The sequence below is a fragment of the Ischnura elegans genome, chromosome 9, assembly GCF_921293095.1.
Source record: "Ischnura elegans chromosome 9, ioIscEleg1.1, whole genome shotgun sequence".
Classification (NCBI taxonomy): Eukaryota; Metazoa; Arthropoda; class Insecta; order Odonata; family Coenagrionidae; genus Ischnura; species Ischnura elegans.
The window spans coordinates 107629169-107652048 of NC_060254.1; the positions used below are offsets into that span (position 1 = coordinate 107629169).

The following is a 22880-nucleotide window of genomic DNA, read 5'->3' on the forward strand; positions in this document are numbered from 1 at the left end:
CATTCATTGAAACATGGTTTATTTCATTGTTCTATCTCACATAGCTGCCAAATAATAAAGGGTAATACTCAGGCAACAACTATACTGCACATCTTAAGAGCTATCATCAAAGCCGTTTCTTCAGTTTTTCCCTATGAAACGATAGTACAGTAAATTTCCCCTCGCATACTCTCCATTCACAGATTCAAGTCAACAGCCATTGCCATTTGTAAGATATCAAAATTAATTTTCTATCTAATAGTGGGCCCTTCTAAAATTATATACATTGATATTCATTGAAAAGAAGGTTTTTATCAACAAATAGCACAGAAATCTTCATTTTCAGGGCAATTTTTAAAACTTATTTTAATTTAGGGTAAATAAAATGAAGTGTTTTTTTCGTGTACTTAAAATTCTAATTTTAAACTCGTAAAGTTTCCTGTGGCTTGCATTGCAGTCTTAAGTACTAAAATTAAGGTATATCTATTACCACGCCACCTATTACTCACTTTCGTTGGTTCACTTTGGGAATAGATAAATAAGTTTTTAGTTAATTCTAGAGTGAATTCATCACTTCATCTTTTACTGATGAATAGTTATGTTTTACTATTTTCATCCACCTACTGAAAAATGGTATCACCGCCATTATTAGCCCAAAAGATATACTGTGTACACTATGTAGTACACTGTGTACTTTTCCTCCCAAATTCCTTCTCCAGCCAATGTAGCGCCCTGAACACCAGTTGCAAAACCGGGAGTGCAGTGCGTAGAATATATAACAGGATGCACTGACTTGTACTATAACTTGCCTGCGTCATATCAAGTTCTACTTAATTTTAATTAATGATTAGGTGGTTTATTGACTATTTCACTTACTGCGGTCAAACGTTGGCACAAAATTTCCGAGCTATTTCATTTTGAGTTGCTCGTGTGATACCGTTTACAGAATCCCATTAAGACAGTCAAAAATTATCTAGGCATGTAAAAATTTACCAATACAATGAGCACATTTTTTTGCAGCCAATGTCATTTTGATTTTGTTAATTGAAGCCTTTTTTATTTTGTTATTTGCCTTTTTAAAAGTCAGTAAGAAGACGGAAAAAAGAAATATTCCAAATTTCAGCAGAGTTACACAGTCAAGCTTTCTACAGAAATAGAATTTTACTTTTACAATTTTACAGGAATAAATTATAACAATATAAAAAAATTCTATTGTTAGGATAACAAAAACTGAATTTGCAGCAATTTCTTTCTAAGTGCTGAGTAAACAGTGCATTACTCAACCGACCACCTTTATTTGATTTCACACATATAGGTAGGATAGAAGAATACAATTTATGAAAAATTAATAGAAGAGTCATTATTTGAAGGAATTACAATGGCTAAACTACGGCTCATGTTAGAACCAAAGTTCCCAGTGTTCCACTCTCAGCTAGAGCATATTGAGATCTCAATGTGGATTTATATAATATGATCGACATGTTGACCGACGTGCTAATATGATGTCTCCATGTTCCTGGGCTTCACCGCGTGGATTTTTCTTTTTTCTTCTTGAGGTGAAGCCCAGGAACATGGAGACATCATCTAGACAACGCCGCGGAAAACTACGCATCAACTTCACGTGCTAATATATTGGAAAAAATGGTTTTAAACGCTTTATGAGCCAGCAGCAGGAATTTTTCATAACAACAATGATAATAATTAGTATAAATTCGCGCTAAAGACTAAATATTAGCTATTATATCTATTTGAATTATGTATGCAAATTATCTTAGTAGTTTCCGTCCACGATTTTTCACGACTTTATCAAAGTTTGACATGCATATATTTAATGTAAAGGAACCATAACTGCGGTACACGTGAGGAATTCATTTTTGGGAATAATTAAATCACAAGCAGATGTTAGAAGAAATCCTTCGACACCTTAGGCGGGTGGCAGGTGCAGACGACTAAACTGACAGATAGTTATAAACGGGAAAACAAAGGGAAGTCGGCAGAATTATACACCAGAGAAGATCGGCAAAGTGAGTAGGTCATGTAATGAGACACCTTCACCGCGTGAGAAATAACATTTGAGTACACAAGAAGTAAGTGCCCTTCGACAAAGACATTGACTGATAAATCCTTGGGGCTAGTGATGGTGGGCACGTGGAATAAGACAATCTGGGAACGAAACAGACTCGGCTGTGAAAGAGAGGGATGGGAAGATAGAGTACGCGAATATTACGATTGCAGGACCATTGATAAGGAGGAAACAGCTACGTTGCAATCCCTCACACGCTCCTGTATAACAAAATGTTCGAAATAGCTACAAGCGTAGGTATTAATAAAAATCCTTTAAATCAACATATTTAAATAGACAAGAAGGAGAAGAGGTTGGAGGCGAAGAAAATAAACGGATACTGAGGAAGGTGGATAGATGGCTCGCGAAGATTCAAGCGATGAAAAGGGAGAGGCGCGAAGATATGGGATATATCGGGAGGAGAGAGAAATCCTTAGGGGTGCGGTGGGTGTTGGAGGATTCGTGTGGGTGGTGCAGACGATTTATGCGTCCATGCGAGCCGCGGAGCAGAGAGCAGCAAAAAGCAGCCGCACCACTGGTAACGGCTCTCTTTGAGGGCGGCCAATAAGAAGCCGAGCGAGGGAGTGGAACACGAAGAAGATAGAGAGGGGATGGAATTGAAGGTGGTTTGGAAAAAAATATTGAAGCGGTCAGGCCAGAGAGTAAGGAAATAGTCTCGTTTGAAAGGCCTACACTGGTGAAAGGAGAAGGTGAAGGAAATTCACGAGGTCACGAAGAGAGAATAAACGTAAAGTATAGCTTAAAGAAGAGTGTTGCAAACTGAGTGGGGAAAAATTGTTAAAGTCTCATACATGTGACATAAGCAAAAAATTATATACTCAAAAAGTCATTATGAAGAGTAACAAGGTATGCATTCTTAGCAACAGATTTTTATAACATTCATCACATAAGAATTGAAATTTGAATACTGCCATATCATAATGCAATTAATGTATATTTAAACATTGGTATGAAATTCAACTGAATCATTGTTTTTTGTGTATTTCACCGCTTTTTCTGCTAGTCCGAGCCTAATTTTACTCATAAAAGCGATATACCGTAAGTATGAAAAGTATCATGGAGACGATAGACGCGATGGGAGAGTGGTATGCGTAAAGATGCTACTTAACTCCAATGGATGCAACAGAATAAATATTTCAATGAAAGTTCATTGTAATAAGGGATACTTTAAAGACAAACTTGAGTACTAAACAAACTTACCCACTAAACAAATATGTAGGAAAAAGTACAACCTGAGAATAAAGAGAAGAAACGGAAGGAGCTAGAAGGAAGATGGGATTGTTGGAGAAAATGAACTGCAGCGTTTTAAGTCTGAGGGGAAGCGAACACTGCGCACGAAGGGAGACCAAAGAACTCGAACACGCATGGATTCGGATTTCAATACCAAAAGTAATGCGAAAAAAAAGGCATATAAAAAATGCCGGGTGTATTTGGAGGCAAATTGGAGGATTATTTCAGAAGTTTTGAAATACCTGAGGGAATTCTACGTATTTCTGTTTTTGGGTTTAGAACAGAGTGAAAAGAAGTGTACCTCTTAACCCACGTCGAGCATAAACGTCGGCAAAAAGATTTGACTACAAAAATGCGCGCAATACAGGAGAAAAAAGAATATTATAAAATTAAAATATGGAATACACAACATTTGAAAATTACGTTCAATTATATACGATTGCAATGCATAAAAATCATAATATAGCGATATTATTAAATATTCCCCTAATAGAAGAGGATAAAAATAAATTAATACATATAAATAAATATAAAATAATAGCAAAAAATTAAGTGCCCACAATCTATGATGATAATATTTTAACAAATAATTGGACTGAAAAATAGACATGGAGTGATCTATAAAAAATCAATATTAAGAAGATTTTTAAGATCCAAAATAGAAATTACGAGGTATTGGTTGCGACAAGAATGAAATAAGGACGTTGAAAAAAAATAGTCATTACTTATTGTTAGTTGATTTAGAAAGGCTGCACAAGGACTCACGGGTGTAAACGTGATCGATCAAATAATTGCATAAAAATAAGGCAATGCAAAGATATCCTTAAGATATCCATAACGGAAAGCAGATCCAAATATATTGACTTTTGATGGCCACAAGTACTTGGCCGTTTGAAATTGTAAAACAATCCCTGCTTTCTAACTTGCACGCGTATAGCGAAACTTGCCTTTTAAATCGACTTCCGTCAATAAAAATTGATTTCAGGTAAAATTAATTTCTCAGATCATATGTATTGGAAGTCATTTCATCAATAGTTGATGAAATTTACCGAAATGTTCCCAGAAACAGCCAATAAATCAAGGCAAGAACTTAAACACCTTTATCCACGCGATCACCCCTCCAAAGCTTCGACTTTAGATCGCGATCACTTCGTTTCCATTGGCGAGTAGAGAGACTGCTGTAAAATTTTAGGTTTTCCCGGCGTATAGATTGATGAAAACTTTCTCGGGAATTTTTTAGTACCGTAAAAAAGTACCATTACGAGTAAACCCGTGAAGACGATGGCAGACTCAGCCATTGAAACGTCGGGAGAATTAACCCAATACCACACCCGGTGGGAATCCCGAGAAATTTATCATCAGAGACTGATATTTACAGGTTAAATTAAAACCAGGAGTTATTGGAAGAAGTAAAGAAAGATAGGTTTCCGTGGGATAATTTTTTCTATGCCGTTTCGAGATAGATTCAAAAAAGCTTTTAAGTAATTCTACGGCTTCTACTCGATCAATACAAACGGAATTGCATATGGATAACGTGCAACTAATTTTGTTGGTATTATGAGTACTTGTGCGCGTATTGTCCAGCCATTTATTGGATCATGAAAGTACTGCATCTAACGATGGCAAGCAAAAGGTGATGAATTGATCGCTATTTTGCACCAATGGTTCGCAATTTATTATTCCATTATTTGCCGCATGAATTGGAATTGAGTATAAACTTCTCCGAAATAAATTCAAACGCGCTAAAAATTTGATCCACAGATTGGGACAAAAAAAGCGAAATGCACAAAATGGATCGGAGGTAGATGTTCATATGACCCAATACGCATACGCAAAAATATTAAAATTGAAATTGAATGCAGTAATGGGGATAGGTATCAGAGGAAGAGTGCATCCATCAACCTGGCTGTTCACAAGCGTCGATCCACGTGCCATCTCGTTCCCTGGATTCCTCACATCAGATAACATATCGCCTGGCAACATCAACCCCCACGAAAACCATAAAAAAACTAAACGATTGGCCACGCTTCCAGAGCAGCAACTCCGACGATCTCGGAAGGAAATAAGCGATGCACGCTCATCTTTTGTTTCCCATGACGAATACCTACACGAGAGAGAGGACATGTGGCCTACTTTGCGGGAGAGAGGGAATGAGTGGCTGCAGTTTATTTCGAAATGCTGGCCATTTCAGAAGCGTCCTTAAATAAGAAGGCATTCCGATAAATGATCTTATTCAAAAACGAAAACAATATACAGATACAGTAGTGACACAAATTCGTCTTAATCGCGAAGAATTCATTCTTACCGGCGTGAAATAGCAACTTAGAGTTTAAACATCTTTAATAAAATTTATTAACTCCTGCCCTGGAAATTCCGTAACATAAACAAGTTTACAAAAATATTGCATTGTGTTATTGATACTGAATTTATAATATGGTGTTTTTGACGTATTCAATGGCACGGCTAAAAGAATGATGTTTGTCATGCGGGGCGAAAATATTCATCACTATATACGTCCACTGGATGGGTAGAATTTGTGGCTGATATTTCCAAGTAGGGCCAAAGGTCGAGGCTTAACGAGACACGAGGACGCTGCAGTTATGGAGGATACGAAGGAAAATCCAAGGCGTGAAAACGGGATTGCGGTTATCAAATAAGGGAGGATATGGATCTCAGCAGACGGCGGGGAAATCACATTTAAGAAAAAATATACTAAAGGGAGGTAATCAAGAAAAGGTTATAGTGATGCATTGTACGAAGCTTAAAACATACGATTTCCCAATGCGATATCTTTGTTTCATTGCGGTGAATTATACCATTACAAGAGGCTTAATAATGCTTAAAGAATCAATCATACCATCACATATAAATATTTTTCGGAAATAGTTTATCTAGTTAGTCACATCACTCATGATATTATCATTTCATGGAGAATTATTTCCCAAATGCAAATTAAATAATATACTTAATAGAGTTTGCCGCACATTAAGCCTTGGAAAAATTGGTAGTCCTGCTCAAATCTAAAAATAATATTATGTATCCATCCTTAACTTGATATTAATGTAAATACTATTAACCTTACACAATTGTTCTCAGAACTCCGTACAATAGGGTTATGCAATCATTAGTAATAAATCAAGAAAAAAATTGTTCAATGGCATTAATTATCCATGAACTTTGTTTTCATCTTCATCTATCCTTGAAAAATCACTCAGGAAAGTTAAAGGACAAAAAAATAATAATACCATTACAGAGAAATTGTATTTCCATGAGAATATTGGAAATTTCATCATTAATAAATTATATATAATAACATATCGTATTAAAAGAACCGTGATGACTATGTTAGGCATAATTTATATTTTTTATCGAATCAACGGCTGATTATAATTATTTGTATTTCATCATTAAACATGCAAGAATGTATCCTAAGTGTAACATAAAAGACATCCGCTGAGAGCTGATTTAGCCGTCTTATACTGATGGCCCAACTAATTGTGGAGAGATTTTTCTTTAATGGAAATATTATTTTAAAACTTTTTCATCCACTATTTCATTAGATTTACAGTGAAATGTAGCTAAGAAATTCTGCTCAAGAGATATTTTTTTACGAGAAATACGTACCTTCGAGGGATCTTTCGCGCGGGCATTGAGCGTTTGGTGCTATTGTATTTTTTCGCGCAGACAACCGAGCCACCGCGCGCGCGAAACGATTTGTCTCGAAATTTATGCATTTATCAGACTGCTGCGCGACGACGCCCCACGAGGGTGCTCGCATAGTGAGGACGTAAGAGGTGGAGGTGGAGATAGAGGTCTACATCTACATAATACCCCGCAAGCCGCCTAAAAGGCTTGTGGCAGGGGATGTTAGGACACTAGCCTTTTACAGTTAAAAAAAATGAAGTGCTCTAACGAAGTTGGGACTAGCGTTTATTAAAGTCCTTTATGGTTCGGGGAAAAACGAGTTCCCATATCTATCCGTTCGCCAAAATATTCTTTTAATTTATCACTTCTATCGGACATGGAAATATAGTGTGGCTCTAATAATATGTTCTCTGTGTTGCTCTTAAAGATATCCATTCCCAATTGCTCAAGCAATCTAAGCCTAGCGCGGAGCCTCCGAGTCTCCAGTGGCTCCCAGCCTAATTCGCTTAACATCTGGGTAACACTGTCTGTACGCCCGTAGCAGTTTTTGACGAAACGCGCAGCCTTCCTTTGCATTTTATTCAGTTCGCGGATTAAGTCTTTCTGCACCGGATCCTATACGCGGGTCGCAGGTCGCGGTACTTGTGACGGACACGCGCATAGTGAGCAGGTCGAGGTAGAGGTGCACCACGCGGTTCACCAGGAGGTCGAGTGGGACCGCTTTCAAAGACAAACGTGTTTGTCTTTCGGGAGTTGTGTCGCGAGGTATATCGGGAGGCTTCTTCGTGATTGGTGCGTTCAAGGCCCGTTTCATGTGACATCCTAATGTTTTTCCGAAATTTGCCTGGGTAATACTTACGTTGCAAATACAGATGGTGGTATTCTTCCAGATCTTGTCGCGCTTGATTTTTGGGATGAAGACTGAATTCGCGATTACTTACCGACCAATCAGACACCACTTACATGCTGATGACATGTCGTCACCATCACCACTACTGTCGCTTAGCATTGTAAAAATGTTACAACTAACCAAATAACCTATACTTGATGCCACACGGTGAGAGACTGGCTCGTGGTCGAGGCTTTTTGAAAGCTGCGTGCGTAAACCTCTTTCCAATGCGATACTACCTCTACCTCCACCTCAATCTCCGTCTCTACCTCTATCTCCACCTCCACCTCCTTACTTAATTTCATTATTATTTAATTATATATAATAACATTTCGTATTAAAAGAACTCTGATGACTATTTTAGGCATTATTCATATTTTTTGATTTGCGTTTGGCGCTATTACGTTTTTTCGCGCAGACAACCGAGCCACCGCGCACACGAAAGGATTTGTCTCGAAATCAATGCAATTAACAGACTGCTGCCCCACGAGTAAAAAGTCCTCCGCGGCCGCACTGCCTCCAACTGCTCATCTCTGCTCATCACTCATTCCCTCGGAGCTGAAATCACGGGAGGGAGAAAAGCGCGCCTCTCCCTCCCCACCCACTCACACACGCCACGAAAGCCTTCCCTCCACAGCTTATATCCTCCACCGCTGCACTCCACTCCCGGCGAAAGTTCTTCGAGTGTCAAATGCAGCTCCCACACACTCGCCACGCTTCCCATCTAAATCTTCAGCACTCAACTAGCCTGCCATCCCGACGCCACGAGCTGAGACCCATTTTTACCTTCCGATGAGCACCACCACATACTGAGCCACCTTTCACTCCATCGACGAGAATTCGAACCAATACGTTGAGGAGGAGAATCTGCCGATTTATGCCTATGTCGTCTACCAAATGGTGTGGCAGAAATCACTAATATGTCAGCTTACTTTCCAGGCGTTTCCTCAGGAGTGTACAATAGGGTGTCTCGTTTTGCCATTTTTTTAGGAGCGAATCGTAATACCCGGTAAAAGTTGCGTATCCGAGTGGGTATTACAGATATGTTTTTTTATTCAAAATCGGTTAATATCTTCTGTTCGCCATTTTGTCTTGAAATTTCAAAATTTTTAACGAAACTTTTAAAAAATGTAAATAATTTAAATTTGGTTTTAGCAAGCACTCATTTTTTCCAATACTGTATAACATTGGTCTTTCTTTGATATTTTAGACGAAACACGACATCTCTATTCCTTTTAATTATCGAGAAAATGACCTTTTATCGTGTCCCCGTTAGCAGTTTGGAGGGTAGGCAACCCGAAACATACAGTCTCATTTTACGCTATGCATGCGATAAATGATGCGAAATAGAGATGTTTTACAGTAAAAAACGTGTAAACCATGTCTGAAGTTGTCAAGGGTAGTCACTAGGATGAGAATGCTCTTTTATGCCATCACCGACTATAATGACCATATTTATTTGTTAAAAATTTCGAAATTCCAAGACAAAATGGCAAACAGAAGATATTAACCGATTTTGAAAAAAAAAAACATACCTGTAATACCCACCCGGGTACGCAACTTTTGCCGGGTATTACAATTCGCTCCTAAAAAAAGTGGCAAAACGAGTCACCCTAGTGTACAACATATGTTATATAAGTTTAAGACAGCGTCTTCATCCACTTTCCAAAAGTTCTTACGTACATTCATCGCGGTTTTGAGCTTTGGCACGCTAATTTGTCACCATAAAAATCTCACGGCTCATAGTTAAAATGTACTGACAAACTAAGGCGAAAATTTATCCTGAATCTATCTCCTACTGGACCATAATCCAGCAAATACAGAGGACAGGTTAAGAAACTAGTTTTATGCATAAATTTTACTATATGCATTTATAAACCTTAGTTTATTCTGAAACTGGAAACTTATGGATTCTTTGACGGAGTTAATAAATAATAATGATAGCGATTTGAAGAATTTTATACAAATATTTTCCAATTTTTTTAAAATACAAGGTTCATGAAAACTTATGTTCGTAGGTTTGCAGCGAACGAGAGGGGAAATTAAGTGAGAAGAAGAGAGAAGATATGGCGGGAAGAATGACCAATGAGCACGTCAGCGTGTAAATGGTTTTCCGAGTCGATCGATGCGTCGTGTAACAGGCTGCACTTTTAAGGCTGGAAGCGCTCGAGTCGCCTCCGCATCTCAGCGCGTTGTACGTAACCAAATTCATTGACATACGCACGCATACGAAAGGCTTAAAAGTTCGCAACGGAAATTGTGAACACTAGCATCCCTTTGCCTTCCACCTGAAACAGCCGGCTATTGAAAAAAAAGGCCATTCCCGTCCCAAAATCATTAATTTACGGCTTAATCGAGGCTTTAAGCTTTTGCGATGACTGTAAACGGTAGACCACTACTCACTTCCACCAATGCCATCATTGTACGTGTAGTTATAACGAAAGGTAAAGTGCCATGCAAAATTTTATACTTGAAGCTTTCACTTCCGAATACCATGACAGGAAACTCCGTGCTCGGCCGCTGGGTGCGCCGCCACTTACCGCTCAATGGATTTACAACATTCGCAACTCAGTCGCTGACGGCAGAGGATTCCCGATTACATGCGCAATAAATTTACTGTTAGGACTGTTAATCGGATTCTTATGTATCATCATAGAAAGGTCTCTTTCTGAAATTCCGTACACGCTCCGTTAATATTGCACCTACAGTGATAAATGAGGGTTCAATTTACACGATGCATCACTAGTTCTAACGAAAAATACAATCTCAATCTCAAATTTTACTGTTTATCCATTAATTTGACTTAAAAGTTTAGATTTATCCGTGTCCATTTCTCGCTCAAGGCAAATCGACTTCACAGGTTTTTTTATTATAAACTTAAAAAAAAGGTTCAAAAACCCTTTAATCCATAACTAAACCAAAGAAACGTAACATAACCAGGCAAAAATGTTAAAAATAAAATATAAGAAGTACCTATGAAGAATGTTAAATGATCTCTAAAAGAGACATCATGATTGAGGAATTTAAAAGATAACGTGTATCAGGGATAAACAAAAATATCGCGTTGAAAGTATTCAAGAATTATTCTCAACGGGAATTGAAAACAACATATCAAAATAGGAGGAAGTGCACATAATAACTGCACATTGGTGAATTGAGTACAGTTGTTTCGTATAAGAGTCTGAGTTTATTATGAAATTGATTTTAGAATAGAATAATATTTTTGAGTTTATACATAAAATGCAAGAGTGCGAAATTTTCCCATGAATTAATTAGTTTTATTTATTCGTAGCGACATAATCTATCAGATTCATCACTTTTCCTCGGGATTTTGAACCCAAGCAATTGCGAATGTTGGGAATAAATGGGTCTCTCTGCTATCATCGTTGCACTTCGTACCTTCTTGAAACACGAGAGAAATGTTCGCGAAGCGGCAAACAACAATCAAGCATTCGAGGAGCTCGCATACGAAGGCCTCGCCCATAAACTAGGGTTTGTTCCGAAATTTTTAGGAGGCGACGCCGAAAGGAATGGAAGCGCTCTCGTGCACTCGGGATTTGCCACCGCCACCAGTGACCACGACGGTGCTGCGGCGAGTCCTCTCTCCCGCACACGGACTCAGCCGAGCACATTTTATTCCGCCATCGATGGAAATGCGAACCCATATATTGAGAGAGGGGTCGACACAAGTGGAGAATAGGGGGTTTGTGGGGTGATACCACGCAAAAGGGGGGGGAGGCAGAATGGGAGGGGGAAAAGAAGGCAGCGAGTCCCAGTTTGCAGATGAGAGGCAAGAGGGAGAAGAAAATACAGAGGATTGGAGAGGGGTTAAAAGCTTAGGCAAGATTTGTGTGCCACGGTCAGGAGACAAGGCAGAAACGGAAACAAGGGGAAGGTGGAGAAAATATCGCACATCTTGAAATGAAAGCGATTGCGTCAAATCTTTCGACGATGCCAAATTAGTTTAAATAATACCCACCTAGTTTGTGAATCACACTCCATTTTAAAAGTCTTTTTTTAAGGATCAAAATTCATTGGGTTTCACTACTGGTCAGGATTTTTATGCCAACTTCTCAGAATTCAAGCGAAGAAATTTACCATTACACGGCAGGGGAGAAGCGGTATGGAATGGAAAATACATTTTGCATTAAAACAAAGCGAAGAGATGGTTGGAGAAGAATACTCGGATCGAGATTTTCAGAAAATGTGCTTTTGAGGAAAAACATTATTATTCCCCAGATTTCCCCCTGCACGTGACGGAGAGCTGAGAAAAAGAGCGCAAAAGATAAGAGCAAGTGGTGATGACCATTAGCCGATAGCATCTAGCGTTTTTCGCCCAAGGGAAGCGCTCAAAGCAATGTGAATCTCAAGGGGCGAAAAAACTCGGAAAGCCGTGAAAAGCAGACTCGAGAAGCGTTGATGAAAAGCGTCATTATGGAGCTGAGATTGTATCTCACAGCGAAGCACTCGTCATTACTTTGAAGATAAAATATTACGAGAACCAAGGAAAGAAATCAAAAAGGCGCGCAAAACGAATGGCTTGCACCAGGATATCTGCATGCAGTTAGGTGAACCTTGGTGATATAAACGCAATCAATTTGAGCAATTTTCTTTGAGAAAGCAAGGAACGGGAAAGCTTACATACGAAAGTATAAGCAGAGTGGAAATTTAGAAGCTATCTTAGGACGGCAGTTTGCGAAATTAAGAAGTTATATGAAAATAAAAACGCAGAAGTGATTAACTGAATTAATTAATTCTACACTCGAATTTATATTATTCAGCAAGTGATGCTGTTTCATTAATATCGACGAAAGATAGCTAATTCCCACATATAAACGAATTGCAACTCGTAATAAATGCATTCATAGTCAATTAATGTGACTGCCGCACTGTAATTACGATTGGTTAACTAAGGGTCTCAAAATCCTATTTAAGGTCGTAAAGGGCCTCATTCAAAGAGTTAACGAAGAAGAACTTATGTGAACTAATTAATGGAGCTATTGAGATGAATATTTGAAAGGAAAATGTTCTGAAAGGTCACATAATTGTTGAAGACTAAAGATGTAGTCGATACCGATTCTCATCATTCATTCAAAAACGTGGAACATACTATAATGTGGAAACCTCCCTTTATGGAATTAGATATTTTTATTCAACAGATTTCCTGAATTAGACCATAATTTCATGGCAGTATGAAGCCTTCCCATGGATTCAGTTTTTAAGTACAACATGATGCACAATATGCCCAATTATGTCAATTAGAAAGAGGTATTTAAAGTTATATAATGTCTTCAGTGATGAGATGAAACTTCAGGAAACTAACGAAGTCAAACGTCAGGTGATCATGGCACAAACGTATGGAGAGGACAGAGAAGGACTGTCGATATTTTACAATAGGTGTTAAAAAAATGGCAAAACTCTTGCAGCTGCACTTAAATGGAGCCAAAGGATAAGAAGTTGATAGTGGAGCCGTTTGGCACACTTAAGTGAGGAAAGAAAGGAAGAAAGTATTGATTGAGGTGACTCAAGACATCTGATCATAGGACCGCGGCGGCAAACTATTGAACTGTCCAAAACATAAAGGCAGATCATATCGAAACAGCCGGCGGATCGCGGAGTTTTGTAAAAGGACAACGTGGAGGTATGGTATTGGGACAAGTATTCCGCATTTGGTTGGAGAACGGAGCCAGTGCTTGAAAACCAAGGCATCCATGAAAATGAATTCTCCCGATCATCTTTTTATATTGGCTACCGATATTTGAATTGTGGATTGAAATGTCTTTGTTTCGAAGACTTGAGCGGCGTTTTCTCCTGCGCTGGATAAAAAGAGTAAACCACACCTTGGTAAGATGTGTAGGATGTCTCAGTAGGTATTTTAGTCTTTAAGCGATACTCTGGGTCTCCGTATGTTTCTCTTTCATTTAAAGTTATCTGCTCTTCAGTGGTGCCTACACCTGACAAAGAGCAGAGCTTAGCAAGATAACTGTTTTTCTGGGATGATCTTTGGCTGAAAAAGTTATCGAATGGTAGTGAAAAATACCAGGTTAAGCAAAGACTAAAACCAAATCGGACATTTCTTAAGCGAAAATGAAAACCACACAGATCATTATCACATTTTCAAATGTATTTCTGTACAAATATTTTCTATGAATGGGAGCTTAATCATTTTAAAACCACTCAACGTGGATGGAAGCGTGTTTTGGTTAGAATTTCAGTAAACAGATTTTGAACGAGTATTTTTTTTAGTTTTTAAATATTCGATTTTTATTTAGCTTAGCATTGAAATATCTTATCCTGGATACAGTGGCGGATACAGATGGGGGGCGCAGGGGGCGCGCGCCCCCCCTTTGCGGGGCCACCCGTATTGCCAAACATAGTAGAACCATAATTTTAACTTTTTTATATCATAAGATGGCATTGTCTTGAATGTGTGTTAAATCACTTTAGTTAAAACTTCTGAAGCTCTGCATGTAACTTGATTATTTTTTATTACGATAAAAGTAAAGGTAACTCAAGATGCCTTTTGCGCCCCCCCTTGAATTTTCTCTGTATCCGTCACTGCCTGGATAACATTTTAAAAACCCATTGACGCGCAGGGGTGGAAGATAATAGAATTAGACACCAGTGACTCCGTGGTTGAAGATTGTGTAGTATAGGTGTCGGTGGAACTCACTTGATAATTCGCCATAGGTCTGAGGAATTCATGCTTTGAAAGCAATTCTTTTCCCTGGGCCAACTCGTTTCTTGAGGATTTTATTTGGGGGTGTCTGAAGGTTTCACCCTAGATTAAAACCAGGCACCTCTCCACCAGCAGTAAAGAGCCACTACCCACTTAGCCATTAGGCTCTCCGTAGCCAGAGGTAGCAACCCAAACTTAATATTACCCGGGTATTTACGACTTATCAACGCTCCATCTCTATTTAACTATCAGCGCATTGTTATTGTAATCAGAGCTAGACCAATCCTAAGAAAGATACGACGGAAGTAATGCGAATTCATTTAATGTTTAATAGTTTAAACTAGAAGAGTAGAAATTTTCAGATAACGTTCAAGGATAAAAAGTTTTAAAGCAAGTAACTTTTAGATCAAAAATTAAATCTACATGCACTGGCGGATATTACCAGGGACTCCACAAATTAGGATACAATAATTCATAAATAGTCTATATTTGACTGATATAGAAAATAAACCCTTGAATAAAATCTATGGTTTAATAGACAAGCTATCTTGAGATCCTCTTTGAGAAGAGAAACGCCATTGCGTAGTGTAGGAGATTCTAAAATCATAGGATCCGACCAATCTAGATACTCTACCAAAGTATGGATAATACCGACTTATCTACTCAATGTGAATTTACCCAAAGATATTAAAAAGTGTGATTCGGAGGAAGGTGAATCTTTCAATTTAGAAGTGATGCTGTAAGGTATCGCGCCCTATCTTTCCTGCCTTCGTATTCTCAGAGGGCTCAAAGGGCTGTGTGGAAAACTGCTTCGGGAGGAATCCATTCCTCCGATCAGGCGGTGCATATTCTTCTTCTTGGGTGCTCCCTAATCCTCCTATAACATGCTATCGTTCCGACAGAGGAGGGATTCACTTGTTTATCAAAGACGGTCGGTCACACTCAAGCGCCCGCTGAAAAGCCGATGTTCAAACAGGCGCGCGGTTGGAAAGAAGGCGACTATACCTCAACGTCAGTCACTTTCCGGAGCAGCTGCGCGCAGCTCTGTGAATTCCAGAAAATATAGAATGAAGTTTATGAACTCCAGAAACTAAAGCAAAGTATTTGGCTTGCTGTAGCTTTGTTGTAACTTTTGTGATTAAAATCTAAACACGAAGGTCTTGCCAAAAACACTTGATTGATAAAAAAAATTAACAGAACCATGACAAGAGAGTAAATTGATTGTCCATGCTGCTATTTCCCAGATGAACGAATATAAGTGTTTTATGTAAATTATGATGATATATTGTCTTTGTTAAGAAACTAGAACCAAATACATGATCCACGGATTATATACGTAAAAGCAAAAGAAAGGCCTTCGGTTTAAAGGTTTAAATAAATTAAAGAGAATTTATAGCTGACGGCAATTAGGAAAATATTTAGTTATGCATTGAATATTAAGATTTAAAAGAATTTTCCCAGAAGAAACAGAAATTCAAGAGCTAAAAAAATATTCTAAGGAGAATTATCTTTTTCCGGGAAATTGTCTCCTCTAGGTTTATGGCCACAGAGATGGAACAACTACTATCCCGATGTTGTCGTACGCAAAACTTTTTCGATCAACTTTTTTCTACAATTTTAGCATGAGAAATGAAACTTGGCCGGCCGTCTATGCATCATATCAGGGACACTGAAGTTGCCCTGCTAAAGACCCTCCAGAGAATTACGCAAAGCACCAGTCGCTTCGGAAGACGAGAGGGAATTCAGACGGACGGGACGGCATAAGTACGTACAAGCAGACTGTCATTTTGATTAAATCGAGTCCCACATTTTAGACTAAGGCTCACTCTCACATTTAATAAATCTCTATAAAAAAGGCCAACGCGTCGTTATATCTTAATTGGGACGAACGACCTTCCAACAAATATCGCACTTAGTTGTGAAAGTCCGCGAAAGGCTTTGAGACGTTAACGAGAAAAGGTATGAAGTTCTTCGAAACAGGAAATTCAAAGGAATGTGACTTAAAATGCTTTTCGCCATCAAAGGTTGCCGAAAACTGCTCCGCGAACAAATTACGTCAAAAAAAGGAAGAAGAGGAAAAATTTGCCCAACGTTACCCATTAAAGAATTCATTTTAATGAATACGCTTTACAGCAGGAATGCATGCACGAAGAACCGCTTGTGAGGAATGAGATCATGCGAGTAAGACATATCTTCTTAATTCTAAACATTTCGTGACCTATATACACTTAGGTGCTGAAGCAAATGAAAGTAATTAAATGCGAGAGAAAGGGATAAATCTAAAAATTGCTTTTTAAATATTAGACCAAAGCCAGCATATACGTACGTATTCCCTGCAATATGTCTGCTGCGCCTCAGGCTAACCACCGAAAAGAATTAAATCAAAGGTGATATGTGATGATGATTTAGGGCGCATTTTATCACTTGACTGGGTTTAGGAAACGGAAGGTACAATTTACATACAGTGTGAATCATTGAAGGCGATAGACATTTTTATAGAGAACATATGCTTTAATTTCAATCCAGAACATACGTATTATTAATTTCACTCAAAAAGGCAACTGGAGTAGTGGCGTAAAGTATCTAATTCAGAGAAGACCATTAAATCACAGTTTTTCACCGTTTTATCAACGAAGTACTGAATGAGTTAGGGTGCGTTTAAGTCACAGTTGTCTAGGAACTATGATATTTTATTGATTAGTCACCAAATGGTAGAAAATAGAATTAAGAAAGAGATTTTCCTGGAGAAGAGCCCAAATAAGCCAAAATCACCATTTATGTCTGAAAATGTCTCAATTCGCAAAAAATTAACCTCATGGTAATACCCATTTGGGCAATTGTACTGGAAAATAAGTGAACTTTTGTGTCGGAAAATTTACTACATGTGCTTTCAAATACGGAACGCGTATAAAAAGACGGCAATAGTTTTTTTTTTAATTTCACTCATCAAATTCCACAGCAGAATACTTGTAGGGATAATTTGAAAACGCAATGAATATATAAGGGTCCGTATAAAATAATTCCTTTCACTGTAAAAATAATTACAATTACTTACGCTAAAAATTCTAAATAGACGTTGGATAGAGTACAATATGCAAGCTTTTTGAGAAAATATTTTTGATAGCTATCGATAGCATATTGTATGAAATTAATCGTAGTCCTTTCAATGTTTAAAAAAATTAAGCAGCAGTTATTTATAAATTTCAATCCATCTATAATCAGTATGAAGCAAATACGCTTAAACAAAATAATTACCAGTCGCAATTATGGAGGATATTATAAAATCTTAGAATTAGAGGAATTTCAAAATACAATAGATGCATAGGAATAGTAAGACCACACCATTTTTTATATTGAAACGTATTTTCTTATTTGCCACTCGTAACAGCTTTGCTAACTCACTGAGAAAATGAGGGGTCATGAATATTTTTGCTTAGTATCCGCATTGCGGTCGAAATCTTCGATTCATCTTTCAATTTTCTAGTCTCAATGTTCCCAAAGAATCGGAAACCATCTGCACAGCATTGCTCCAGCTATATTACAGACGCTATACCTATATACTAGGGAGAAGACCTACTTATAAGCTCAAGAATCGTACGATTCCCGAGCGATAAAGAAAAGTTTTGTGTTTTACACGTCGGCGTGTACGTGTGCTGGGGAGCGGGTGGTGGTTGGTCGATAGCAGAGGGAGGCGAGTTGAGAGGAATACGCGGTGCACAGCGTCGCGTGGAGAAGCGAGAAAATGGCGTTGGAAATTGCTTTGTTTTCATTTCGTCCACAATGATTTTCAACAAGAAGATTGCTTTGCATTTTTCAGCCTCTCCCCTGACGCTAGGGTCACATTCGCGTTGGCATGCAAGGTGTGCAGATACTCAGCAAGAGAGCACTGGCATTTTTAGCGACGCTTTTTCTCGGATCTAGGTTAATTTTCGACATTTCCACAATTTTCGAATCCATTGTGCATTTGTGCAACTTCTAAATAAATTTCAGGGCTCTTTTGTTTTTTTACGATTTACATTTGCTTACTAGAGAAAATATGTAAATATGAAATAATTATCGACCATCAAAAGAGCATTTCCATGAACATAGTTGCTCAGAAAATGATTTTTATGTTACGGTGATTCAATGAAGAATCAAAATTTGATAAGTATGTTATGGGGTACACTAATGATCCTTTTCCGGTACAGCATAATCATTACAAATAACTTTAAACAACTTCTCATTCTATCAGCATATGTTTTCATATTCTATCCGATTCTATCAGCATAGCTGATTAATGTAATTTCATCATAATGTACACATGTATGAATTAACGGATCAAACGTATATAATTATCTCGTTCTAATCGACAATACTGCCCATACTGACTCCTCCTAATACTATACCATAAAATTGATAGTTTGAGGCGTAACTTTGTTAAAGCGATTCATTATTAAAATTAAAAAGAAGAACTTTGTGCTTTCACATGAATATTTATTCACAAATTTACGACCATGGTTTCAACGTAAGACGTCATCATCAGGTCACCTCTACAGAGGTCCATCACATCCTAGCCTGGTATAAAAGGATGTGATGGACCTCTGTAGAGTTCACCCGATGATGACGTCTAACGTTGAAACCATGGTCGTAAATTTGTGAATAAATATTTATGTGAAAGCACAAAGTTCTTTTTAATTTTAATACTATTTCATGAGTTCGTTATCTAAAGTCGGTGCAGTGATATCATCTTGACTTTGGGATGGCTGCATGCTTGATTAAATTAGCAACTCCCCTTTCGTGCAGGCGGTGCCTTCTGAAAACATCTAACATAGATGGAAGGAATGAGTTGTGGTGCTCACCGCGGTGGTGCTCGCAGGCGAGGAAGCAGGGTTTGGTGCGCGTGGGTCTGCTCGACGACTCGCACAGGAATTCCAGCACCGTCCGCCCGTCCACTTCCGAGCACCACACCGACCTCTCCCTGCGACCTTCTCCGCAGCGGCCCGCCGACCGCGAGCCGCCCTCTTCGCCTCGGCTGACCGAGTCGCCTCCGGAACTGTTGCCGTCCCCGTCTGCAGCGTCTCCGCTCTGCGGGTCCTCGCCGCTAGAGGGCAGGAAGCACGCACCCCACCCACCTGGTTCATTGATGGATGCATCGGGAACACGTCGGAGATCGCGTTCACGGAGGGCGGAGAGAAAGAGAGAGAAGGAGAGAGAGAGTTAACAAAAAATTCACTCCTATGAATTTGGGATGAGGTGGATAGTGACGGAAGTGGTGGTGACCAAGGTGATACATAAGAGTAAATAGCAACTTGTGTCCAAGCGGGATCCGGTGAGTTAACCACCATATAGGACCCGGGGCGCAGCTAGGAATTAAGGCTGGGGGGGGGGGGGAATAGGTGCAACTAATACCGGGGTGTGTGGGTGTATGGAATACCCTCCAGGATAAGCGGTAGCTGCGAGATTAATACATTGCGGAATTTTAAACGTAAATGGTTCAAAATGGTGAGTTTTACGGTTTTCTGGGGGAAATTTTTCACTTATATCAATTATTTAAAAAGTCATTTTCAACCATTTTAAACTAGTTTAAAAACTATATCCCTTAAAAAAGTTACTTGTTTTGCTTTGAGACTTTATTGATGACAAAATTGTTATAATTACGACGATATTATGACGAAATAAACATGCCATCGTAGAGCAAAAAAGTGTATTAAAAAAAACGGAGCCTGGTGGCCTTAAGGGTAGAACCCATAGAGATATCGATACTTCCACTGCACCGCTCAACAATCCCCCACCGAATCAAATCCGCTCATCCAGTATTACTGGGACAAGTAAATGGTTTGAGATTATTTGAATGGCTTGAAGGTGAAATACAGAAGATGAGAAGCTACAGCTACTTGGGAAATTTGTTAACTGAAGACTGGAAAAGTATAGGAGAAATAAAAAGAAGGATAGGAATGGCGAAAGAAGTTTTCAAGAAGAAGAAAAGAGCCTTGTGTAACAAGGCACTGGAATTAAAATTGAGGAAGAGATCGGTGAAATGCTATGCATGGGGTGTATTTATGTATGGATGTGAGACTTGGACGATGGGGAAGAGAGACAGGGACAGGATTGGGCCGTTTGACATGTGGGTTTGGAGGAAGATGGAGGGAATACGGTGGACGGATCGAGTTAGGAATGAGCAAGTGTTAAATAGGATAGATGAGAAAAGAATGTTGATGGACAAAATAAATAAAAGGAAGGGTTAGTGGCTGGGACATTTGATGAGAGGGAATGGAATTTTGAAAGTAGCTTTGGAGGGAACGGTGGAAGGGGTCAGAAGAAGGGGAAGGAGAAGGCTGAAGTTTATCGACAACATAAAAATTGGAAGATGTGGAGACTTGAAGGAGATGGCCGGAGACAGGAGGGAATGGAGACAGCATTGGCGCGCGGGACCCGCCGACGAGCAGAACACCACAAGAAGAAGACTGGGTTCAGATCCTGGGTGACCCCCTCGGATCATAAAAAATCCATTGGATGCGAAGTGACAGAGGGAAAGAAACCCGCTCTAACCCTGAATGTGTGCTGTGCCTATACCCCTAAATCTACCCTCACCAATCCGACTCAGCCTTTTCAGTTGAAACAAAGAGTAATCGGATGCACACACAGGAATAGGGTCCAAAATGAGCTACGTGACCAACCAAAAGGGTGGAGGGGTACAAGGGAGAAACACTTTCAGTAGCAGCGCGGTGATATCGGTGAAGAGCTTCATAGCAGAATGTAATCCAAAGTATTCATACACTTTCTTGAAAAGTGCTTACTTCAAAGAAGTCATGTTAATTTTTAGGATAAATCTGACCATTGTCGGCAGAGATCTGTTCGAAAATGAAATTGATATCCATTGGGTTGAACGTAAATAGGGCGGGAGTCGCTTTAATCTGAGCCGATCAAATGATGTAGGGTGGAGAGGAGAGGCGTTTCCTTGGAGAACACAGTAATAGAAAAGGCAACAAGAAGTGCTCGAAATATTTCATGCATTAAGGTGCAAATTGCATTGATGCAACGTTATAATTAGGGATTTTTCACTGCGACTTTATGATTAAAAGCAAGTAATTTTGAATAAAGAGTGATGATACACGTGAATATTAAGTGATTATAGGAAGAAATTGGCTGTTACAAAACTTTACATCGGATCAAGAATGTTTTCTAAACTGGGATCAATACATATTTGAACACTATTTGACAAATCAAACATGATAACATAATGACTGCGAAGCTATGTTTCCACCAAAATAAAAAATACGAAAAATTGAACCACAAGCAAAAAAAAATAAAATAATGGTACACTCCTAATAGAATGAATTAATTACAATTTAATTAAACAAGTAATCCCTAGCCAAATTAGATTTAATCTATTTGCTGGGAGGTCTTTAAATTTTTCGAGGAGAGCTTCATCATGAAATAGGAATTAATGAGCGGCTTATTTTGTAATGAGCGCACAATTACGAAGTCAAGTGGGTTTGGATGCTAATCCTCAGCGATTCCATCGAGTTCATCGGAATTCCCAATACATTCTTCAATTAATTATGAAACCTTACATTAAATCAAACACTAATTTTAAGAGACAATTTATACTGCACCTAATATAACAATATCTGATTCAATAATATTCTGAATTTTAATTAATAATTATTAATAATAATTAAAATACCGAATAAAATAACGAAGAAAAATTGGTGTGATTGGTTGAGACTGTCGTTCACGTTAACATATGTTTTTGATCGAGTTCCGAATTAAAATATTCATTTCAATTATCCAGTCCATTACAATTTTAAATGTCGGTGTCGGTGTATCAGTGTATTCTCTATGACAGATCGACGGAAGTAACTTTTGGCGACTTGAATTCTACGTTCCATTAAATTTAAAATTAAATTTTTCATGGCATTTACATCCTAATTCATGCAGATCTCTACGAAAAGTACATGTTCAACGTCAAGGATATTTCTTAAAAAAATACAAGTTGTGGCCTAATCAGAGAGATTATTAATATCTCTTTGTTGTAATAGGACAGATGTGCTTGACACTCATTGAAATGATGTAATAGAGGAAGAAAAAATTTCATTCCAACTTAAAGGTGAACATCCGTTGTGAGTCGTCGGAATGAAAACATGTTATACGAATATCTGTCGAGGTGCTTTCAATGACAACCAATCGCAATAAATCCTCTCTGTGCCAAGTACAACCTCCCTGTGCCTCCTCGCATTTCAAGGTTTTTTTCTGAGGGGTGTGCCAAGACTTCGACCAGGGTTTGAACCCTTTATAAGCAGCAAATAACTTTGCCAATTAGAATACTACGCTCCTAGATAAGCTTGCGTAGTGACTTGCAAGGGATGCAATAAAAATGTCTGTGCTGAAGATGC

At 38.6% G+C, this 22880-nt stretch overlaps 1 protein-coding gene across 1 annotated transcript in view; it reads right to left on the minus strand.

Moving 5' to 3' along the window:
- LOC124165207 (thrombospondin type-1 domain-containing protein 7A-like) overlaps window positions 1–22880 on the minus strand; it is a 1035737-nt gene that overhangs the window by 293540 nt on the left and 719317 nt on the right. Inside the window, exon 7 of the mRNA XM_046542486.1 lies at window positions 19344–19616. Coding sequence (XP_046398442.1) covers window positions 19344–19616 — 273 coding nt within the window. The remainder of the gene's footprint in view (window positions 1–19343; window positions 19617–22880) is intronic.